General features: G+C 44.7%; 1 protein-coding gene across 2 annotated transcripts in view; it reads right to left on the bottom strand.

Moving 5' to 3' along the window:
• The window catches only part of ptmab (prothymosin alpha b), a 294345-nt gene that overhangs the window by 232168 nt on the left and 40032 nt on the right, over positions 1–22145 (bottom strand). The window contains exon 4 of one of the 2 annotated variants that reach the window (XM_072441932.1): positions 640–734. The exons of the other annotated variant lie outside the window; for it this stretch is intronic. Coding sequence (XP_072298033.1) covers positions 655–734 — 80 coding nt within the window. The 3' untranslated portion in view covers positions 640–654. Of the gene's footprint in view, positions 1–639; positions 735–22145 lie in introns of those variants that run through there. 2 annotated transcript variants of the gene reach the window in all.

A 22145-nucleotide genomic window follows, 5' to 3' on the forward strand; every position in this document is an offset into this window, starting at 1 on the left:
TCCCTCCTGGTAAGACACCTGCTCGGCTCTGTGGCTTAACCGCTCACCACTGGACCTGCCTGTCAGTTAGAAAATCACCGTGAGCCAAGACTTTTCTCCTGGACTCTGTATAAACACTTGGACAAAGCAGCAGCAGACAGACGTGTGGACGTCCGCACGAGGCAGAGTTTAGCTCTGATTCAACCACAAGATTAAACATTTTACTTTTGAGACAAGACAACTCACTTTGTTTTACCAAGAGATTTTACCACAACACCGCTCAGTCACCAGCGGCTTCCGGGGTATCTGTGCCTTCTGGCACCGGTCTTCAGGGAAGCCTGAACCCATGCAGGTTGGTCGGACCAGTCCAAACCCTGAAGAGAGGAGGAGACGCCGCAAGGGGAACCTCTGCCTGTATTGTGGCAAGCAGGGGCTCACCAGGAAGAGTGAGTCCAACATCTAGCTCCTTCTCCAGCCCACGATCCCTTTGCCACCTGCTACTGCCTGGGGGGTCACAGACCCTCGCCACCCTCATTGACTCTGGCTCTGATGCCAACATTATGGATTATAACCTAGGTCTGCAGCTGGGTGTCTGTCGGATTCCCCTGCCAACTCCAGTCTCCACCAACACTCTGGATGGCCGACTTCTGGGAACCGTGACACACCTGAAAGCACCTATAAGGACGTTAATTTCTGGGAACCATCATGAAACCCTCCAGTTTCACATCCTGCACTCTCCTCGTCACCTCCTCCTCCTGGGCTTCCCTTGGCTCCAATGTCACAATCCACACCTTTGATTGGACCACAGGGGTGATCCTGGGGTGGAGTTCATCTTGTCACCAGGTCTGCCTCAAGCAAGCCACCGCACCACACCCTTCTACTGGCACCAGTTCTTCAACTGATGTGCTGGGGGTCTCGGCTGAGTATCTGGACTTCAGGGAGCTCTTCAGTAAGGCCAAGGCAACCTCCCTTCCCCATGTGGCCGCGCCATCAAACTTCAGCCAGGGCCACACCGCCCAGAGGGCGCCTATATTCCCTGTCCATTCCAGAGAGTGGGGCGATGGAGACATATATAAACGAAACTGGCGGCAGGCATCATCCTGTGGAGAAAAAAGACAAGACACTCCGTCTTTCCATTGTGGATTAAGTGACATCACCATCATGAACCGGTACCCCCTGCCTTTCATCTCCTCAGCGTTAGAACTCCGAGAGGGTGCCACCATTTTCACCAACCTGGTCCGGATCCGCGAGGGGGACGAGTGGAAGACAGAGTTCAACACCCCCACCGGTCACTACGAGAACCTGATGATGTCTTTCGGCCTCACCAATGCTTATACTGTCTTCCAGGCCCTGGTCAACAACGTGCTCAGGGACATGCTCAACAGGTTAGTTTTCGTATATCTTGATGATATTCTGATCTTCTCCCGTTCCAGAGGGGAGCATGTGCATCACATCCAGAAGGTCCTCCAACGTCTCCTGGAAAACTCCTTGTTTGTCAAGGCCGAGAAGTATGAGTTTAACGCCTCGTCTGTCTCCCTCATGGGTTACATCGTAGGGAGACGGACCGTGGAGATGGACTCAGCCAAGGTTTCTGCCGTCACCTCTTGGCCCGTCCCTGATTCCCGCAAGCAGCTTCAACATTTCCTGGGCTTTGCCAACTTCTACCGGTGGTTCATCAGGGGCTACAGTTCGCTGGCGGCCCCCTTCACAGCTCTTACCTCCTCCAAGGTGTCCTTTCTCTGGTCCAAGACTCTTTTCAGGCCCTGAAGACATGATTCACCTCGGCCCCCCATCCTCCAGACGCCGGACCCTGAACGACAGTTAGTGGTCGATGTGGACTCTTCCGACTTAGGAGTGGGGACCATCTTGTCCCAGAGAGCGGCCTCTGACCAGAAGTTGCACCCCTGCGCATTCTATTCCCGACATTTGACCCCGGCTGAGAGGAATAGGACAATGGGAACTGAGAGCTCCTCGCCGTCAATTTGGCTTTGGAGGAGTGGCGGCACTGGCTCGAGGGGACTAAACTGCCGTTTCTAGTATGGACGGACCATAAGAACCTTGAGTACCTCTAGTCCGCTAAGACAGGGGTCCCCAACCACCGGGCCGGGGACAGGTACCGGTCCGTTTTTGGTAGGTGTTTGCTACCGGAAATAATCAATCAGTGACAGCATCTTCTCCAACGTAACTTTCGCCTGTTTCTCATGATACGCTAATAAGCTCGTCTGTGGATATATAATGAGAAGCCTTATAGGAAATTGCCAATGAAATCCATTAAATATAATGGCAAGTATATTCTCTCTATGCTCTTGTCCTCCGTGATAACATTTCTGATACATGCGTTATACGTGATACGTCATCGCTGATGCGTCGCATCAAACGCGCTGCCCAAAAGTAGAACCAAAAGCCAGCGAAAATGAGTGAAAAACAAAAGTCTTTGGAGAGCATTTTTGCAAAGGGGAAAAGGCCAAGTGAGGAGCAGACGAGGAGCCAGCGGGAATTTTGGAAGAAACGTCTCCTGGGCCTGCATTCTGCAACTGCTACGTGATCACCTGTTTTTACTTTTACAAGAGTTTGAGCGCTACTTCCCGTGCGCAAAAGATCCATGAACTGCGTATCAATGGATCCGCGACCCACTTGTAAGTAAACCAGGCGAATCGAGCATGTGCAACAAGAGGATCAGCTGTTGGAGATTGAATGCAACAACTTTGCTGACATTCTGGCTCAAAATCAAGCCAGAATACCCTGACATCGACACAAGAGCACTAAAAACCTTACTACCATTTCCAACATCCTCTGTGTGAAGCTGGCTTTTCTGCAGTTACGGTAACAAGACAAAACTAGAAACACACTGCGGGTGTCATTGTCTCCCATCACTCCTAGATGGGGCCGTCTCATTGCACAGAAACACGCGCAGGGCTCCCACTGATTCAGCCTGTGGTGAGTTGTAATTTTTATGCACTTATTTTTGCCATATTTATCTGATGAGCTTCCACCAGTCAGAAGAACAGTGAGGACATGTGTAACTGTACGTTATGTTACTCCAATTCGGATCTTAATAATGTACAAACGGGTCTTTTGAGAATATTTCGCCTTCCGAGAAACTGAAGAGACTGAACTCCCGCTAGTGTTTTTCAAACTTCCTAGAAGTGATCTGTTCTTCTGTATCTACCTCTGTATCTACCTGCGTTGCAACAATGAAATTTCCCCATGTGTGGACAATAAAGGATTATCTTATCTTATCTTACTGTATCAGGCAGTTAACAGTCGGGGCACCTGTGTTTAGAACAGAAGGTGTTTGTTTGAATAAATTAGACTGTAGTAATTTTGTATATGTTTTACATGTTTGGGGACATCAGAGAGACAATAAAAGACAAAAAACACCTGTCTGTGTTGACGTCAAAAGTGCAAATGCTTGAACTTTTTCAGATTTTTGTCCAAATTTGTTTTTAGTCAGCCATCTACACCCCTTAGCATGACTATAAGGGCCAACCCAAGCACTGCGAGAATAAAGTCATGACATTTTGAGAATAAAGTCATAATTTTATGAGATTAAAGTCGAAGCCAGAAAAAAAGTCCCAGAAATAAAGTCATAAATGTATGAGAATAAAGTCCGAGTCAAAATAGTTATTCAAGTAATTTTCCAAATATAAAGTTGACATTTGAATGTTTAGGGCCCAGCGTCAATGTTCTGATTCAAAGTGACATGAGCAATTAATTCACTTGCACTTGTGAGCACAATCCCTATTCTTATGTGCTCATTGTGGATTTTAATACAGCCCCTGTAATGGACCGCAGAGCTGTATGCACTGGGAAGCCTCAGTTTTACACACCAATTCTTATCTTTTTGGCATCTTGCCAAACAGGTAAGAATTGTCAATGAACAATGACATAGTTTTTATTTTTTACATTGTTTTATGTTGCACCGAATCACCAAAACAAGTTCCTATGTTTGTGAATTCTATTCATTGGCAATGGCAATAAACCTTTTCTGATTCTGATCTTTGGGCAAATTTGGGATAACACCTGCCCACACTGGAGAGCATAGAGTTGGTTGGTGATACATTTTTGGGGCATGCACTAATTGTCTAAGCGGAATAAGATGGATTGTGTTCAAGTTTGTTAGCAATGTTTTACGCACACACCTCTTACAGCTGAGTAACACAACTACAGCCTAACACACCCATGTAGCCCAGGCTGATAACTACAATAAGAGGATACTATAGCTAATAAAGACATATAGCTCACACATGGCCATGGCCAACAACACACGTGCACCCAACACCATCATTTTACACACACATACCAACTGGTGCGTACCTATATTCCCCGGTACTTATGTTCCCCCTTGCTATGAAGGGGGGAACTGCTAATACTAGCATAGTCTACTGGTTTATGTTCCACATCCCCAATAATTGTGCATAAATGTATGGTTTTACAGCATAAAATATAGTAGCATATAACCCTAACCCAAACCCAAGTCTCGGGAACATAGGTACCGGAGAAATAGGGCTGACCTATTCCCAACTGCAAGACGGCTTGAATTTGCAAAAAATTAACACAAATGAAGTTCCTTGCTTCACAGAGGACTAAGAGCATCCTCTAACTGGGATTTATTTTGGGGCCATTTCCCATCTCTCAATGCATTTCTTGTACATTTGGGGGCGCTGACGTGCCAATTTTTTTTTTATTTTAGAAAAAAGAGATAGCCAGAATGAAGAGAGGCACGATTTTTAGAGGTATGCAAATTTGTTTGACTTTTCGTCAATGTTCACTAGGTGAAAAATAGGGGGGGTTGGTCCCGAGAAGAAGAAGAAAGAAAGAAAGAATAATATTCCAATGCGAAAAAAAAAAATTGTGGGTCCCTGGTCACCGACGGGTACTTTCGTTAATTTTGAGTATATACAGTAATAATGATACATTTTTGCATTACATGCTTATATGCACGGAACGTGCAAGAGATGGGAAACGTATTCGTGAGCTACTTAGCGCAAACAAGCGCTTTATATGGGGATGACGACTGCGAACTTTTGTTCGAGTGCGCACTTTGGCATGGACTTCGCCTGTTTACAACGGTAATGTTCCATTTTCTTACCACTAATTAGTATGCACGGGGTGTGCATGAGGGAGGAGTGCGTTAGTGCTCGATTTCGTGTCCACTTTCACAGCCGTGCTTTGCACGGCCTTACGGGACTAATAGGCCTCTTGCCAGTAACAGTAAAATAATTTAGATCTATAGGTAGATCTTCGGGCTTTGTCAAATATAAAAGTAGCTCATGAGCCGAAAATGTGTGGGCACCCCTGGTCTAGAGCACTGGCCCCAGGCCCGCGGTACGGGGTCTGGAGCACTGGCCCCAGGCCCGCGGTACATCTGACCATGGATCTAACAAAAAGGCCTTTTCTAAATCATTTAACTAATGTTTTGTAAAAAGTGTAGGGCATAAATAAGGATCAGATGGACTGGGGGGAAATAGGCATTTAGAACAAAACAAACTAAGTAAAGTTTCTCTTACCTAAAACAGACGTCATGAAAACACGATCTTTCAAACGATGTATTCATTGTGGTTGTCAGTGTAGCAGTGGCTCAGAGGGTTTATTAATCTACAAAGCTAAAGCAGAACAACTGCAGGACAGACAGGAGTTCATTGAGTTGTCTTCTAAAGGGTAGAAGAAGGTTTTTACTTTCTACAAAAAATATTCAAGCTAAATCATATCAGAAGGAGCAGTGCAAGAAAAAACGAATGTTCAAATAATTTATCAATCATAAAGTAAGAGACTGTTACTTCAAACTAAACTTTACTCAAGTAAAAGTGTTGTGTCAGAGAGTTACTCCAAGATGTACAATTTCATGAAAGTGTGTAACTAAATACTGCCACCTCTGCTGTTTTCACAAGGCAAAAAGGAGGGTTTTGGAGGTGAACTGTATGTACAGGAAATACAGTTTTGGGGGCACTAAAACCACATCATATTGGCCTGAATGAGCAATGCTCATCATCTTTTTGGGCCGGATGTTTCGAATGTCTGGCTCCGCCTCTGGTTCAAGTCCCTTTGCAAACTCCATGCTTCATGTTGGTTACCATGCCAGCCAGGTCAGACACTGCAACTTTGAGCCTTAGGCTTACGCGCCGCGTGGGTCAATTGCAGATTGCCTATTGCACCACCTCCAGGCCACTGCAGTCTGTTTTTGAGAATCATCACACAGATTCACATGATTTTGCTGGAGAACACTTGTCTAATGATCTGGAGGCTGCACCAGACCGCCACAGTCTCTGTCAAAGACAGACTTCTTGCTGATTCTTTCCGCAGACCCTCAAACGCTGTGCTCAGTGGTCCATGTAACAGGGCACATTGATTTAAGCACTTTATGAATCATGCAGGAACTGCAACTAGAATCCGTGTACACTCGGGGTTAGAGACTATAGAGCTACAGAGAGACACACCACAAGGAAGGAGTTGAGTGCTTTTTACTTTTTTCAGTTTTGTTTCACATAAAATTGGAGACTATTGTGACTAAAATGGCATTTAAGGGGAAACACTTTGTGGACAAATTGTATATTTGGTATGAATATTTTAGGACAGAAGTAACTCAAGATCAACTGCATTTAATTGGTTAAAAAACAATCAAAATATGTGTCATTAGGATAGAAGTAAATCACGACAATGATGTGAAAAAAATAATGGGTTTCTTTTTGCGTGTACTTTTTTATTTTGAAGTGGTGCACAAGGGTTTATTTTTATGCTTTACTGTTTACATTGATGAAATGGAGGGCACATTCAGGCCAGTCAAAATCAAAATCACTATAATAATCAGATAACCTAAGAGTTAGATCTGATATTTGATGAGTGTTTACAAGTCTTTGCCACTTTAGTTATTAGTCCTTTTTATGCATAATTTTCACAGATTTAAACATGTCTGAACAATCAGAAAGAAATCAGATCAGACATGAGATGGAACTCCAGAATTTAGATATTGGTCAGATTTTTAATTTTGTGAATGTGGGAGGAATCCAGATTTGATCTTTTAATAACAATAAAGCATAAAGCTTTAAACTCAACCAACCTCCAACTACAATCACAGTCACAATGACACATTCATTCTTGGGCAGGGGGTGCCAAGTGTCTTGCCCAAGGACACAACAGTAGAATGTGTAATAGTAGTGGTAGTACTCTCGACAAGTAGTGGAGCTCGGTCTGGAGGCGTCTGGTGTGGGTGAAAACTCTCTTGATTACATTAGGAAACGCAGATAATCCCTCTTTTTAGATGTTTCCTGGCTAATATTAGGTCTTAACTGTCTCCATTTAATGCGTGTTTGCACAGAGTAGGAACTAGAAGCTGGTACTAAAGTTTTAGCTCCTGCTCAGGGGCCTGTACTTTCCAGTCAGTCAGACCTTTTGGTAAGACATTTTGGTAAGTAAAACATTCATTGTACATTTTCCATTCATTTTCAGATTTGTACAAACTTTTTTGATCCACATGAGAAATGACTTAAATGATGACTAAAATTATGAATGACACGGGCTACGTAATATCTGGTTAAGCGTGACACGTTTTTTGCGTCACTTCTGGGTTTATGTGATTGGTTCTGTCTCTGCTCTAAACTCCGCCCTAGAAATTGAACCGCAGCGGTCGAGCCCCAGACCCACACAGTTTTGATAAGTAGTTTGCCAAAACGTGTTGGGAATGGCTGGTCAGGCAAATGAGCTCCTTCTTGGAAGGCAAGAGCGCTAACCGTCTTTGCCACTGTGCACATGCGGGTTTAGAGTGCTCAGAAGGTAACCTGGCATGCTAGATGAATTCTCACAATATCTGCTTCACAAACTCTTGAGAATTAGGGGAGACCATTCCTAGTGGTTTAGGTAGAAGTCAAAAGTATGAACATAAAAAACATGGCAACAGATGTTCTTTGGTCTAGTTTAGCAGATTTACGGACTATTTAGTTTTATTTTTTTAAATGTGCACGGGGAAGACGTCTGTGCTTTTCTCTGAGTGGATTAAACAGAACTCATGGCTTCAAAGTGCTGCTGTACAGTGCAAGGCGACTGAATCTTAAATCTCCATATCTTGTTAAAGAGGGACTCTTTTTTTGTAATTATAATTTTTTTGAGGTCAGAATCTAATTGAAAATGGCTTGTGATCTTCATTCAAACTGAATGTCTCTCGGCAATTCGAGAGAGCAGAGACAACCAGAGATGCTAGGATATGCCTGTATATGGCTTCTGGGTAATTAGAGGTGTGGTTACAGTGTTCAGAATAAGCGGTATCGCATCGCAAAATGCGACGCAATTTCTCTCAAATGCAATGCATTCGTCATAAAAGGGATTTTGTATCGCAGCTTTTGCGATACAAAAATGCGTGTTCAATTGTTTAACCAAAGCGCCTAAAAGTACTGATCACTGGTCAATCGATCGTCAACAACGGCATGACACATGTAGGACGCTGTGTGGACATGACACATGTAGGACGCTGTGTGGACATGACACATGTAGGACGCTGTGTGGACATGACACATGTAGAACGCTGTGTGGACATGACACATGTAGAACGCTGTGTGGACATGACACATGTAGGACACTGTGTGGACATGACACATGTAGGACGCTGTGTGGACATGACACATGTAGGACGCTGTGTGGACATGACACATGTAGGACGCTGTGTGGACATGACACATGTAGAACGCTGTGTGGACATGACACATGTAGAACGCTGTGTGGACATGACACATGTAGGACGCTGTGTGGACATGACATGTGATCTAATTGAAAATGGCTTGTGATCTTCAGGACGCTGTGTGGACATGACACATGTAGGACGCTGTGTGGACATGACACATGTAGGACACTGTGTGGACATGACACATGTAGGACGCTGTGTGGACATGACACATGTAGGACACTGTGTGGACATGACACATGTAGGACGCTGTGTGGACATGACACATGTAGGACGCTGTGGTGACATGACACATGTAGGACGCTGGTCAATCGATCGTCAACAACGGCATGACACATGTAGGACGCTGTGTGGACATGACACATGTAGGACGCTGTGTGGACATGACACATGTAGGACGCTGTGTGGACATGACACATGTAGAACGCTGTGTGGACATGACACATGTAGGACGCTGTGTGGACATGACACATGTAGGACGCTGTGTGGACATGACATGTGATCTAATTGAAAATGGCTTGTGATCTTCAGGACGCTGTGTGGACATGACACATGTAGGACGCTGTGTGGACATGACACATGTAGGACACTGTGTGGACATGACACATGTAGGACGCTGTGTGGACATGACACATGTAGGACACTGTGTGGACATGACACATGTAGAACGCTGTGTGGACATGACACATGTAGGACACTGTGTGGACATGACACATGTAGGACGCTGTGTGGACATGACACATGTAGGACGCTGTGTGGACATGACACATGTAGAACGCTGTGTGGACATGACACATGTAGAACGCTGTGTGGACATGACACATGTAGAACGCTGTGTGGACATGACACATGTAGGACGCTGTGTGGACATGACATGTGATCTAATTGAAAATGGCTTGTGATCTTCAGGACGCTGTGTGGACATGACACATGTAGGACGCTGTGTGGACATGACACATGTAGGACACTGTGTGGACATGACACATGTAGGACGCTGTGTGGACATGACACATGTAGGACACTGTGTGGACATGACACATGTAGGACGCTGTGTGGACATGACACATGTAGGACGCTGTGGTGACATGACACATGTAGGACGCTGGTCAATCGATCGTCAACAACGGCATGACACATGTAGGACGCTGTGTGGACATGACACATGTAGGACGCTGTGTGGACATGACACATGTAGGACGCTGTGTGGACATGACACATGTAGAACGCTGTGTGGACATGACACATGTAGAACGCTGTGTGGACATGACACATGTAGGACGCTGTGTGGACATGACATGTGATCTAATTGAAAATGGCTTGTGATCTTCAGGACGCTGTGTGGACATGACACATGTAGGACGCTGTGTGGACATGACACATGTAGGACACTGTGTGGACATGACACATGTAGGACACTGTGTGGACATGACACATGTAGGACGCTGTGTGGACATGACACATGTAGGACGCTGTGGTGACATGACACATGTAGGACGCTGTGGTGACATGACACATGTAGGACGCTGTGTGGACATGACACATGTAGGACGCTGTGTTGACATGACACATGTAGGACGCTGTGTGGACATGACACATGTAGGACGCTGTGTGGACATGACACATGTAGGACACTGTGTGGACATGACACATGTAGGACGCTGTGGTGGCATGACACATGTAGGACGCTGTGTGGACATGACACATGTAGGACGCTGTGTGGACATGACACATGTAGGACGCTGTGGTGACATGACACATGTAGGACGCTGTGTGGACATGACACATGTAGGACGCTGTGTGGACATGACACATGTAGGACGCTGTGTGGACATGACACATGTAGGACGCTGTGGTGACATGACACATGTAGAACGCTGTGTGGACATGACACATGTAGGACGCTGTGTGGACATGACATGTGGACATGACACATGTAGGACGCTGTGTGGACATGACACATGTAGGACGCTGTGTTGTCATGACACATGTAGGACGCTGTGTGAACATGACACATGTAGGACGCTGTGTGGACATGACACATGTAGGACACTGTGTGGACATGACACATGTAGGACGCTGTGTGGACATGACACATGTAGGACACTGTGTGGACATGACACATGTAGGACGCTGTGTGGACATGACACATGTAGGACACTGTGGTGACATGACACATGTAGGACGCTGTGGTGACATGACACATGTAGGACGCTGTGTGGACATGACACATGTAGGACGCTGTGTGGACATGACACATGTAGGACGCTGTGTTGACATGACACATGTAGGACGCTGTGTGGACATGACACATGTAGGACACTGTGTGGACATGACACATGTAGGACGCTGTGGTGGCATGACACATGTAGGACGCTGTGTGGACATGACACATGTAGGACGCTGTGTGGACATGACACATGTAGGATGCTGTGTGGACATGACACATGTAGGACGCTGTGGTGACATGACACATGTAGGACGCTGTGTGGACATGACACATGTAGGACGCTGTGTGGACATGACACATGTAGGACGCTGTGTGGACACATGTAGGACGCTGTGTTGACATGACACATGTAGGACGCTGTGGTGACTTGACACATGTAGGACGCTGTGTGGACATGACGCATGTAGGATGCTGTGTTGTCATGACACATGTAGGACACTGTGTGGACATGACACATGTAGGACGCTGTGGTGACATGACACATGTAGGACGCTGTGGTGACATGACACATGTAGGACGCTGTGTTGTCATGACACATGTAGGACGCTGTGTGGACATGACACATGTAGGACACTGTGTGGACATGACACATGTAGGACGCTGTGGTGACATGACACATGTAGGACGCTGTGGTGACATGACACATGTAGGACGCTGTGTGGACATGACACATGTAGGACGCTGTGTGGACATGACACATGTAGGACGCTGTGTGGACATGACACATGTAGGACGCTGTGGTGACATGACACATGTAGGACGCTGTGGTGACATGACACATGTAGGACGCTGTGTGGACATGACACATGTAGGACGCTGTGTGGACATGACACATGTAGAACGCTGTGTGGACATGACACATGTAGGACGCTGTGTGGACATGACACATGTAGGACACTGTGTGGACATGACACATGTAGGACGCTGTGTGGACATGACACATGTAGGACACTGTGTGGACATGACACATGTAGGACGCTGTGTGGACATGACACATGTAGGACGCTGTGGTGACATGACACATGTAGGACGCTGTGGTGACATGACACATGTAGGACGCTGTGTGGACATGACACATGTAGGACGCTGTGTAGACATGACACATGTAGGACGCTGTGTTGACGCTGTGTGGACATGACACATGTAGGACGCTGTGTGGACATGACACATGTAGGACGCTGTGTGGACATGACACATGTAGGACGCTGTGTGGACATGACACATGTAGGACGCTGTGTGGACACATGTAGGACGCTGTGTGGACACATGTAGGACGCTGTGTTGACATGACACATGTAGGACGCTGTGGTGACTTGACACATGTAGGACGCTGTGTGGACATGACACATGTAGGATGCTGTGTTGTCATGACACATGTAGGACACTGTGTGGACATGACACATGTAGGACGCTGTGGTGGCATGACACATGTAGGACGCTGTGGTGACATGACACATGTAGGACGCTGTGTTGTCATGACACATGTAGGACGCTGTGTGGACATGACACATGTAGGACGCTGTGGTGACATGACACATGTAGGACGCTGTGGTGACATGACACATGTAGAACGCTGTGTGGACATGACACATGTAGGACGCTGTGTGGACATGACACATGTAGGACGCTGTGTGGACATGACACATGTAGGACGCTGTGTGGACATGACACATGTAGGACACTGTGTGGACATGACACATGTAGGACGCTGTGTGGACATGACACATGTAGGACACTGTGTGGACATGACACATTTAGGACGCTGTGTGGACATGACACATGTAGGACGCTGTGTGGACATGACACATGTAGGACGCTGTGGTGACATGACACATGTAGGACACTGTGTGGACATGACACATGTAGGACGCTGTGTGGACATGACACATGTAGGACACTGTGTGGACATGACACATGTAGGACGCTGTGGTGACATGACACATGTAGGACGCTGTGGTGACATGACACATGTAGGACGCTGTGGTGACATGACACATGTAGGACGCTGTGTGGACATGACACATGTAGGACGCTGTGGTGACATGACACATGTAGGACGCTGTGGTGACATGACACATGTAGGACGCTGTGTGGACATGACACATGTAGGACGCTGTGGTGACATGACACATGTAGGACGCTGTGGTGACATGACACATGTAGGACGCTGTGGTGACATGACACATGTAGGACGCTGTGGTGACATGACACATGTAGGACGCTGTGGTGACATGACGGCCTCAGATCGCGAGTCTGAAAGTGGGAGGAGCCACGTGCGCTAAAGTTAGCGTCAGATTCAGACTTCCGAGGTCAATAGCTCCTAAACGCAAAAGTCTTTGAAAATCATACACAGCCAAAATATTCATATTTACACTGCCAAGTGACACAACCTCGTTTTTAACAATCAGATGCGTATTTTGGGCGCAGCGAATTACACTGATCCGAATGTGCAGCTGGAGCTGAAACGAGTGCTTAGGGACCGTCATCAAATGTGCAGCTAGAGCTGAGACGAGTGCCTAGGGACCGTCATCAAATGTGCAGCCGGAGCCGAGAGTGCTTAGGGACCGTCATCAAATGTGCAGCCTGAGCCGAGACGAGTGCTTAGGGACCGTCATCAAATGTGCAGCCGGAGCCGAGACGAGTGCTTAGGGACCGTCATCAAATGTGTAGCCGGAGCAGAGACGAGAGTACTTAGGGACCATCATCAAATAGCAAAACGAAAAATGGAATGGAACGTGAAATAGACCGGTACAATTTGAATAACACATAAAAAACACCATGATGGTCGCCACAGCAACCTTTACTTTTCCATCAGAAGCTTAATACATATATTTTGTGAGTGTAACGACGATTAATATGTAAATGAGACTCCTGCAAATAGTCATCTGATTGATGATGATATGGAAGAAAGTTGTAAATAAGGCAATCTGACTTGTGTTGATTAATTTGTTGAACAACTAATTTTATTTGCAAGTTTTCTGTTTTATCTAAAGAAAACATGTTTAAAAAGTGTTTAAAAGTTAATTTGTTAAGAGTTTTCTTTTCAAATAGAATGTTCACAAATACATTTTAAATAAATAATCGTGTTATATCAATGGAAAATATTGATTGTTAGTCACTTTCATGTTTTGCTATGCAATTATCAAATTGCTACAAATTTCGAAAAATTAACGGATAGTTTAGCAGCGCCGCTATACAAGTGAAAGTCCTTCATCTGAACCCTGGGTTAAAGAGTGGCTGAGTGGTTGTAGGAGGAGTAGGAGGTTGAGGCGTGGTCCTGCTCCTGAACTTCAGTCAGCGATTAACAATCATCCACTACATGTTTCAGTGGTTTTAGGTTCAGATTAGGAAACCAGAGTTCTTGGAAGGAACCCAGTCACAGAGAGAAGTATGCAAATCGCTTTCTAAGTCTACCGCCAGTGTTGTGCCTGAAGTTCATGAACGCGTTCATAATTTTGGTGAACGTGAACTGAACGCACTGTATTACTGCTGAACGAAACTGTGAACACGTTCATTCTGGTGTCTGTGAACGGCAAAATTTGTTCTTTTTATTTTCGTTCAATAAAGTGTCATATTTATAGAGACTTCCAGGCGAAAAACACTGTTAAGTTGCCCAAAAAGAGCCTATGTCTGAAGTGTGAGAGCTCCAGTTGTAGAGGCGATAGATCGCGGAGACAGACAGATTTCGGTCGCACTGCACTGCACATGTGCATCAAAACAAAAAGCAGCACGGACGTGACCGCAACGTGTTGTCAACAGAGCAGCAGGAGTCGCCCTTCTACGACAAGTTACGTGAGTTTTATGATGCGGTCGGTGAGGATGGGAACAATCTAACATTTCTGTGCAAACTTTGCCCAGTAAGTTTTCCCTCATGTTTTGGAGATTATACTGTGGGGCTGAAAGCTGCTGCTGCTGCTAGTGTGGTGCTGAATGGACAGCAACACATGAGGGAAGTCTGTCCCTTCAATGTGAATGTAAATCCTGGTTGTGTAAGGATTCAAAATTGGATATGAAGATTCAATTCGCCTCTGAGGGCCGAATAATGTAAAGATGAAATCTGACACATATTTTCAGCATTAAACTAATACAATAATTGCTGCCTGTGGTTGTATTTGGGCTGTGAAAATAATTTAGAAAAAATATTGCATAATATTAAAAAAAATAACTGAACTAGTTTATTTTTTGGAGCTGTGAACTAGTTCAAAATGTTGAATTATGAACTATGAACTGAACTAGTTCATTTTAAAATGTGTGAACTACGAACTGAACCAGTTCATGTAGAAAGTGAACTTTCCCAACACTGTCTACTGCACGCACCTCACAAGCGGCAAACAAGTCAAAAGCACCTTTACAGCCTGGTTCAAATTACGGCTCTGACCTCCTTTGTTAACACGGCGGTACATTTTTTAAAACCAGGCTTGTTTAGCTGGCATAACTTTAAATGTGAAGTTTGTGCATATTTAATGAAGGCCGCATCGGCCACATCGTGGCTACATGCTACATGTGGCTACTGCTGCGAGCTATTCAAATGTAAAGAGTTTGCCTTGGGTGTTTTGCTGTTCAGCCGTACTAATAACCTTGCACCCAGGAAAAGGAGGTAACTTTTGGTGAGTAAAATCTAAATGGGAAAATGTGATAGCTAAAGATATACTAAAGGCTCAAAGAGTATGTCTAGATCTACTGAAATAATAAGAGCTTTCACATTTAAATACAAGTCAAAAAAAATAGACGGATAGTAATACTCAATCTAGTATTACTAGTAAGCAATTATGAGGAGATAGTTTTGTCTTGAAGAAGACCCAAATCCCATATTTACACAAACAATGCTTTTTAGAAATTTACAGGAAAAAAAACAGAATAACATATTCATTCCTCCAACTCAATGGTAAATATTTTCTTTTATTATATTATATAGACAGAGACATGTCAGTAGAGGTATATTACTTGTACACAGCAGTGAGGTTTCTACTTTTTTGTAGTTTTTCCTTGCAGAGAAGAAGGGTCTGAGGACAGGGGATGCTGGGACACGTGTCTTTTTGCTAAATTCCTGTGAACAACTGCTTCTCTCTTTCATTGTCGCAATTCGAGGCAACTGCTGTTGTGATTTTGGGCGTTAGAAAAATAAATTGAATCGAAGTAGCTCACATATTACAACATTATATCCATTATAAATAGAATATTGCAATTCAAAAGAATGTAGGTAAAATGGCAAAGAAATGTCAAGAAATGGTACATAGATGTATGTAGAAGTAGAATAAAATAAAATTTAAATGTATAAGTTAAACCAAGAAGAAGAAGAACCAGAAGGAGCTGAGTCGAAAGGCAAAGCTCCCAATTTATCGGTCAATCTACGTTCTGCCCTCACCTATGGCTTTGGGTAATGACCGAAAGAACAAGGTCGCGGATACAAATGAGTTTCCTCTGCAGGGTGACTGGTCCCTTAGAGGGTGGGGAGCTCTGCCACACGGGAGGAGCTCGGAGTAGAGCCGCTGCGCCTCCACGTCGAGAGGAGCCAGCTGAGGTGGCTCGGGCATCTGTTCCGGATGCCTCCTGGGCGCCTCCCTGGGGACATGCTGGAGGGACTATGTCTCTCGGCTGGCCTGGGAACGCCTCGGGATCCCCCCGGAGGAGATGGAGGTTGTGTCTGGGGAGAGGGAAGTCTGAGAGTCCCTGCTTAGACTGCTGCCCCCGCGACCCGGCCCCGGATAAGTGGAAGAAGATGGATGGATGGAAGTTAAACCAAATGTAATGGTTTACTGTAATACAATGTACTGATACTGGAGCTGTAAGAATATAATAACCATTGGATTTGTCTTGCTGTTTAGCTGCTGCTGGTCAAACCCGCATGTTAATCTTTATTTTCATAGAGCAGATAAATTAAGTCCAGCACTACACCACATAGAAAGGAATATCAAGGGACAAAAACAAAGTACTTATTATAAAAAACCTTTAGAAAATAAATAAAAGCAGTTAGACCAAAATGCACATTTGCACTGATCCCAGGCTCAGTGTGACAGTCTGATGCTGCAGGAGGAGGTGGAGCGGCTGGTGTCCTGGTGCAGAGGCAACAACCTGGAGCTCAACGGCCAGAAGACAGTGGAGATGCCAGGGACAAACATCCCATTCTGCCTCTGCTGAGAAGGTGAAATATGCATCCTAATCCTAATCCTCAAATCATTTCTAACCAAAAGCACATCATGTAGAGGCGTAGCTCCTTCCTCGCAAAGTTTGGAGTTGTCCAGATTTGGGTCAGCTGCAGAATGCTCAGAGGAGCGTCTGGCTCCTGCAGCACCTGCCACATGAGAACACCTCGCTCAGCACCTGTCCCTTCCTCACCGCGCACATCCATGTCCAAGATGTCCAGGGCTTTATATGAGACCAGGGCACAGCAGACACTTACACTTTCACAATGTGGGCTGCAGCTAGTTATGTTTTTGTAGCTTTTACAGCAGCTAGCAATGCTAGGTCTTACGCATATTCAGCCTGATTTGTTATTATATTGAGTTTACCTATTTAAATCGTGCCAGCTTGTGAAAGACAACTGCCACTGCTATGACCAAGCTGAAAAAAGTTCTTGTTATGTCCTCAAATTGCTAGGGACAGGCTAATGCTGCGGATCGTGGCTCACCCACTTTGAAAATAGTCAGGAAAAACCATCTCCATCTCAGGTTAACGATTTACACAGACTGGAGTTCATTTTCTCATGACAAAAAACAGAATAACATATTCATTCCTCCAACTCAATGGTAAATATTTTCTTTTATTATATCTATTATATAGACAGAGACATGTCAGTAGAGGTATATTACTTGTACACAGCAGTGAGGTTTCTACTTTTTTGTAGGTTTTCCTTGCAGAGAAGAAGGGTCTGAGGACAGGGGATGCTGGGACACGTGTCTTTTTGCTAAATTCCTGTGAACAACTGCTTCTCTCTTTCATTGTCGCAATTGGAGGCAACTGCTGTTGTGATTTTGGGCGTTAGAAAAATAAATTGAATCGAAGTATATTGCAATTCAAAAGAATTTAGGTAAAATGGCAAACTGTTTTGAAACTACAACATGCACATATATCCTAAGACACAAATACTTTCCATTGTGCTAGTTAATTACTTACAACGTACTATAAATTGGTACAGTGCAGATCCCCGGACCCTGATGTGGAGAGGTGCCCGATGTGTGCCTGCCATCCAGCCGTTCAGCAGCATGTGTCACTGTCAATGATGTACACCCAGTGTAAATCTGCTGTTTGCCGTCTTGTTTTGGCCTGACTGCATTAATTAAAACAGTGTGTTTCAGCTTGAATAACTAGGTTTTGGACTTCCGGGATGACCAAGATTTTGTACCAAATAGTACTGATCTGAGATCCAAAATCTGGATTACAAAAGGTGTTAAAGTTTTTGCCAGATTGTTGAAGATTATCACATGAAAAGCTTTGACATGTTGAAAGAATTCCTTGGCTTGGAGAAACAGGACTTTTATAGGTCTTTATAAATAAGGAGTTATACCAAGAAATTAAACTAAGGAATGACCATTATAACCCTTTGACTGAAATGTTTATAAAAGGTTTATAAATCAGAGCTTTCAAGGAGAATCTAAACCATCAATGCATTGGTAATTTGGACAGCTAATCTACTAAATATATAAAAAAACACATGGGAAAGAGAAGGTAACCTGGAGGATCACAAAATCACATGTATGGATGATTTTGTTGGAAAATGTGTCACCTTTTTTTCATAACGCCATGTCAAGGTGTCCATTATTCACAAGGAAATGCAAACTGTTGAGAAACTGTGGCACCAGGAGGCAAACCACTATCACGTGTTTTGCTATTTCCTGTTGCTCAGAAATATTGGACTGAAATGAACAGGACACTGCAGACTGTTTTTGACACTACCATCCGTCTCAATATGAGCAATTGTGCCTCAAACTCCTGCCATGAACACAATAAAGAGACACCTTTGGAACATAAGACACAAACCTGTCCAACGATCAAGGACTGGATTGCCATAGGACAAGGACATTAAGACATATTTGATAGACTTTGGACTAAATGGGACTTACAATATATGTAGGACATTTTGTGCTGTAATTTTAACTGTTTTAATACAGTATGCCGTTTGTGTTCATGTTTATTATTACTGTACATTTTGGACTTAAAGCCGCTACTTTTTCCCCACGCTTTGATACGCCGATACGAAGGGCCACCAGGGGGCACTCCAGCAGGAAGCGCAAGGGTTTGACACACTGTAGAAAAAGACGTCAGTGGACAGTTATTTTATATAGATTGATTTGTAAAATGTTTAATGTTCATGTGACCAACAAATATTGAAAAATATTGCTCCTATGACGTTTTATCTAATCAGCCAGTTTATACAGATGTGTAAATCTTCTTAAACGCACCAACGCAAATTGTATGTGTGTGTGTGTGTGTGTGTGTGTGTGTGTGCGTGTGTGTGTGTCTGTGTGTGTGTGTGTGTGTGTGTGCGTCTGTGTGTGTGTGCGTCTTTACGTGCGTATGTATGTGTGTGTGTATGTGTGTGTGTGTGTGTGTGCGTCTGTGTGTGTGTGTGCGTCTTTACGTGCGTGTGTATGTGTGTGTATGTGTGTGTGTGTGTGCGCGTGTGTGTGTGTGTGTGTGTGTGTGTGTGCGTGTGTGTCTGTGTGTGTCTGTATGTGTGTGTGCGTGCGTGTGTGTGTGTCTGTGCGTGTATGTGTGTGTGTGTGTGTGCGTGTGTGTCTGTGTGTGTCTGTATGTGTGTGTGCGTGCGTGTGCGTGTGTCTGTGCGTGTGTGTCTGTGCGTGTGTGTGTGTGTGTGTGTGTGTGCGTGTGTCTGTGCGTGTGTGTCTGTGCGTGTATGTGTGTGTGTGTGTGTGCGTGTGTGTCTGTGTGTGTCTGTATGTGTGTGTCTGTGCGTGTGTGTGTGTGTGTGTGTGTGTGTGCGTGTGTCTGTGCGTGTGTGTCTGTGCGTGTATGTGTGTGTGTGTGTGTGCGTGTGTGTCTGTGTGTGTCTGTATGTGTGTGTCTGTGCGTGTGTGTGTGTGTGTGTGTGCGTGTGTCTGTGCGTGTGTGTCTGTGCGTGTGTGTGTGTGTGTGTGTGTGTGTGCGTGCGTGTGCGTGTGTCTGTGCGTGTGTCTGTGCGTGTGTGTCTGTGTGTGTATGTGTGTGTATGTGTGTGTATGTGCGTGTGTGTGTGTGTGTGTGTGTGCTGCTGACATGACAGATCCGCCTGGTCCAGTGAAATGTCGCTCCACTTCAGCACTTTACGCCTCGGTCCCGCTCCGGATCCAGCCCAAGACTCCGGTCCGTGTGTTCCGCCCCTCTCGTGACTCCGCCCCTCCCGTGACTCCGCCCTCCTCTCGCGGCTCAGCCTTGTGCTTCTTCTCAGCCTCCGATTGCCGCCATTTCACACTCCCGTGTCTGGAAAACCGAGAAATGCTGCTGCGTCATTGTCCGAAACAACACTAATTATACACGGGCTCAAACGTACCGCCTTGTCGAACAGTCACCGACACACGAAGCTCAGACGGGCTTCGTGTGTCTTTATTCAGATAGAGATGTACAAACGTTTATGCTTTTTAACGACGCCATGCCGGCGCCACTGCGGAGGGATACTGTTTACAAAGGGCAAACGGCGCGTTACGTAAACTCGGCACACAAACGGTTTCACAATGAACAAAAAGAACGTTTCAAGTGTTGCTAATGTCGAAACATGTGTCGAAGCTCCGTTAGATAACACGAGCACAGACACAGAAGCGGCGGTGGAACAGCCAAGACTCGTTTGAAGAGCCGGGCTCCGCTTCCACATCCGCCTCAGTCAAGCGCGTGTTCTGGCCTTTTGTTTCAAGCCCGAACACAAACACTGGGCCCTACTTTCTTACATCTTACCAGTTTGAAACTTCTTTAGTTTACTCACTTAAAAAAGTGTGTGTGTGTGTGTGTCTAATATATGTGTGTTTTAGTCTTTCATCGTGTCATGTTTTGATGTAAAAACAGGGTGTTTTTGTTTCAACATTTCCCATAGGCCTACAAATACAAAATAAAGTACAGTTACATGGCAAATCACAGCAGGTTATGTGCATTTATCAGTAGAAAAATTATCAGAGATGAGACAACTATACATTGGACAATTAGGACTTGTACTACTGTAAACTAACTTCTAACTTTTGTTCTAACTTCTATGATTGTAAATGTAATGAAGTACAATTACATACATACAATTAAAATTTTACACAAGCACACATTTAAAAACCGACTCATTTATCCTGAGAAGGCTCTTTTGTATTATTAGTTATTTTCTACCCATGTTTTTCCTTTTGTGCTACTTTGAGGGAAGATTTTCATGAGTCTGGGAGAAAAATGCATTTGGAGAGACCGAGCCTTTAAAGTTACAATGTCCCAGATGAATCTAATGTGAATTTAGTGAAATAATAAAACACTGTAGGTGCAGATTGGCCAAGTTTGTTGTTTCCACTTGGAAGTTTGAAAGAGTAAAGTGACAGCTGCTCTGAAATGTGCTGTAATAATACGTAACAGCAATGGCCTGACAGAGTGGGTCTTAAGGGGGATTATAATAGGCCAAAATGGGACTATGCAAGACAAAGGAGCCTGTGTTATTAACCGTGTAATAGACTGATTTGTGATCTTTGGGGGGCAGTTTAGTCCTGATGTAAGCTTGGTCTGTTTCTAGTTCTTGCCTAATCCTGGTCTAGTTCTATCTTTATCACAGTTCAGTGCCAGTTTTATTGGTTTGTGTTTGGGACTAAATCATTGGTAGAAGAGGAACAAACCTAAAAGTCTACACCTAGGCACAAGCCAGGATCAAACCAGGACTAAATCCAAAACCAGGACTAAACCAGGCTGGGACCAATCCAAGACTAAACCAGACAGTACTAAAGCAGGACTAAATCAGGACTAAACCAGTTCTAAACTAGCACTTTACCAGGACTGAACCAGGCCTAAACCAGGCTTCAGACAAGTACAAATAATTATACGATTTGTAGTTCTCCTTCAGTGTTGCTTTTATATGGATCAACTCTTTGGCATCATGGACTTGAGTTAAAAGGCTGAACAATCCTACCCAAAATGGAGGTCACCATGAGTGTGACCCACAGGCCGCACAGGGGCGTTATAAATGCTGCACTGTTGTGTGAGAGAGTGAGCCGCACTGACCACAGGATAAAAACAGGCTAAATGGACTGGCCTATTTCAAAGAACCTGTGCTTTTCCAAAGAAATACAGTTCAAATAAAGTGATAGATAAATAAATAGA

This window comes from Eucyclogobius newberryi, unplaced genomic scaffold (genome assembly GCF_026437365.1).
Source record: "Eucyclogobius newberryi isolate DKJ021-1_F unplaced genomic scaffold, fEucNew1.0.hap1 SCAF_12, whole genome shotgun sequence".
Taxonomy (NCBI): Eukaryota; Metazoa; Chordata; class Actinopteri; order Gobiiformes; family Gobiidae; genus Eucyclogobius; species Eucyclogobius newberryi.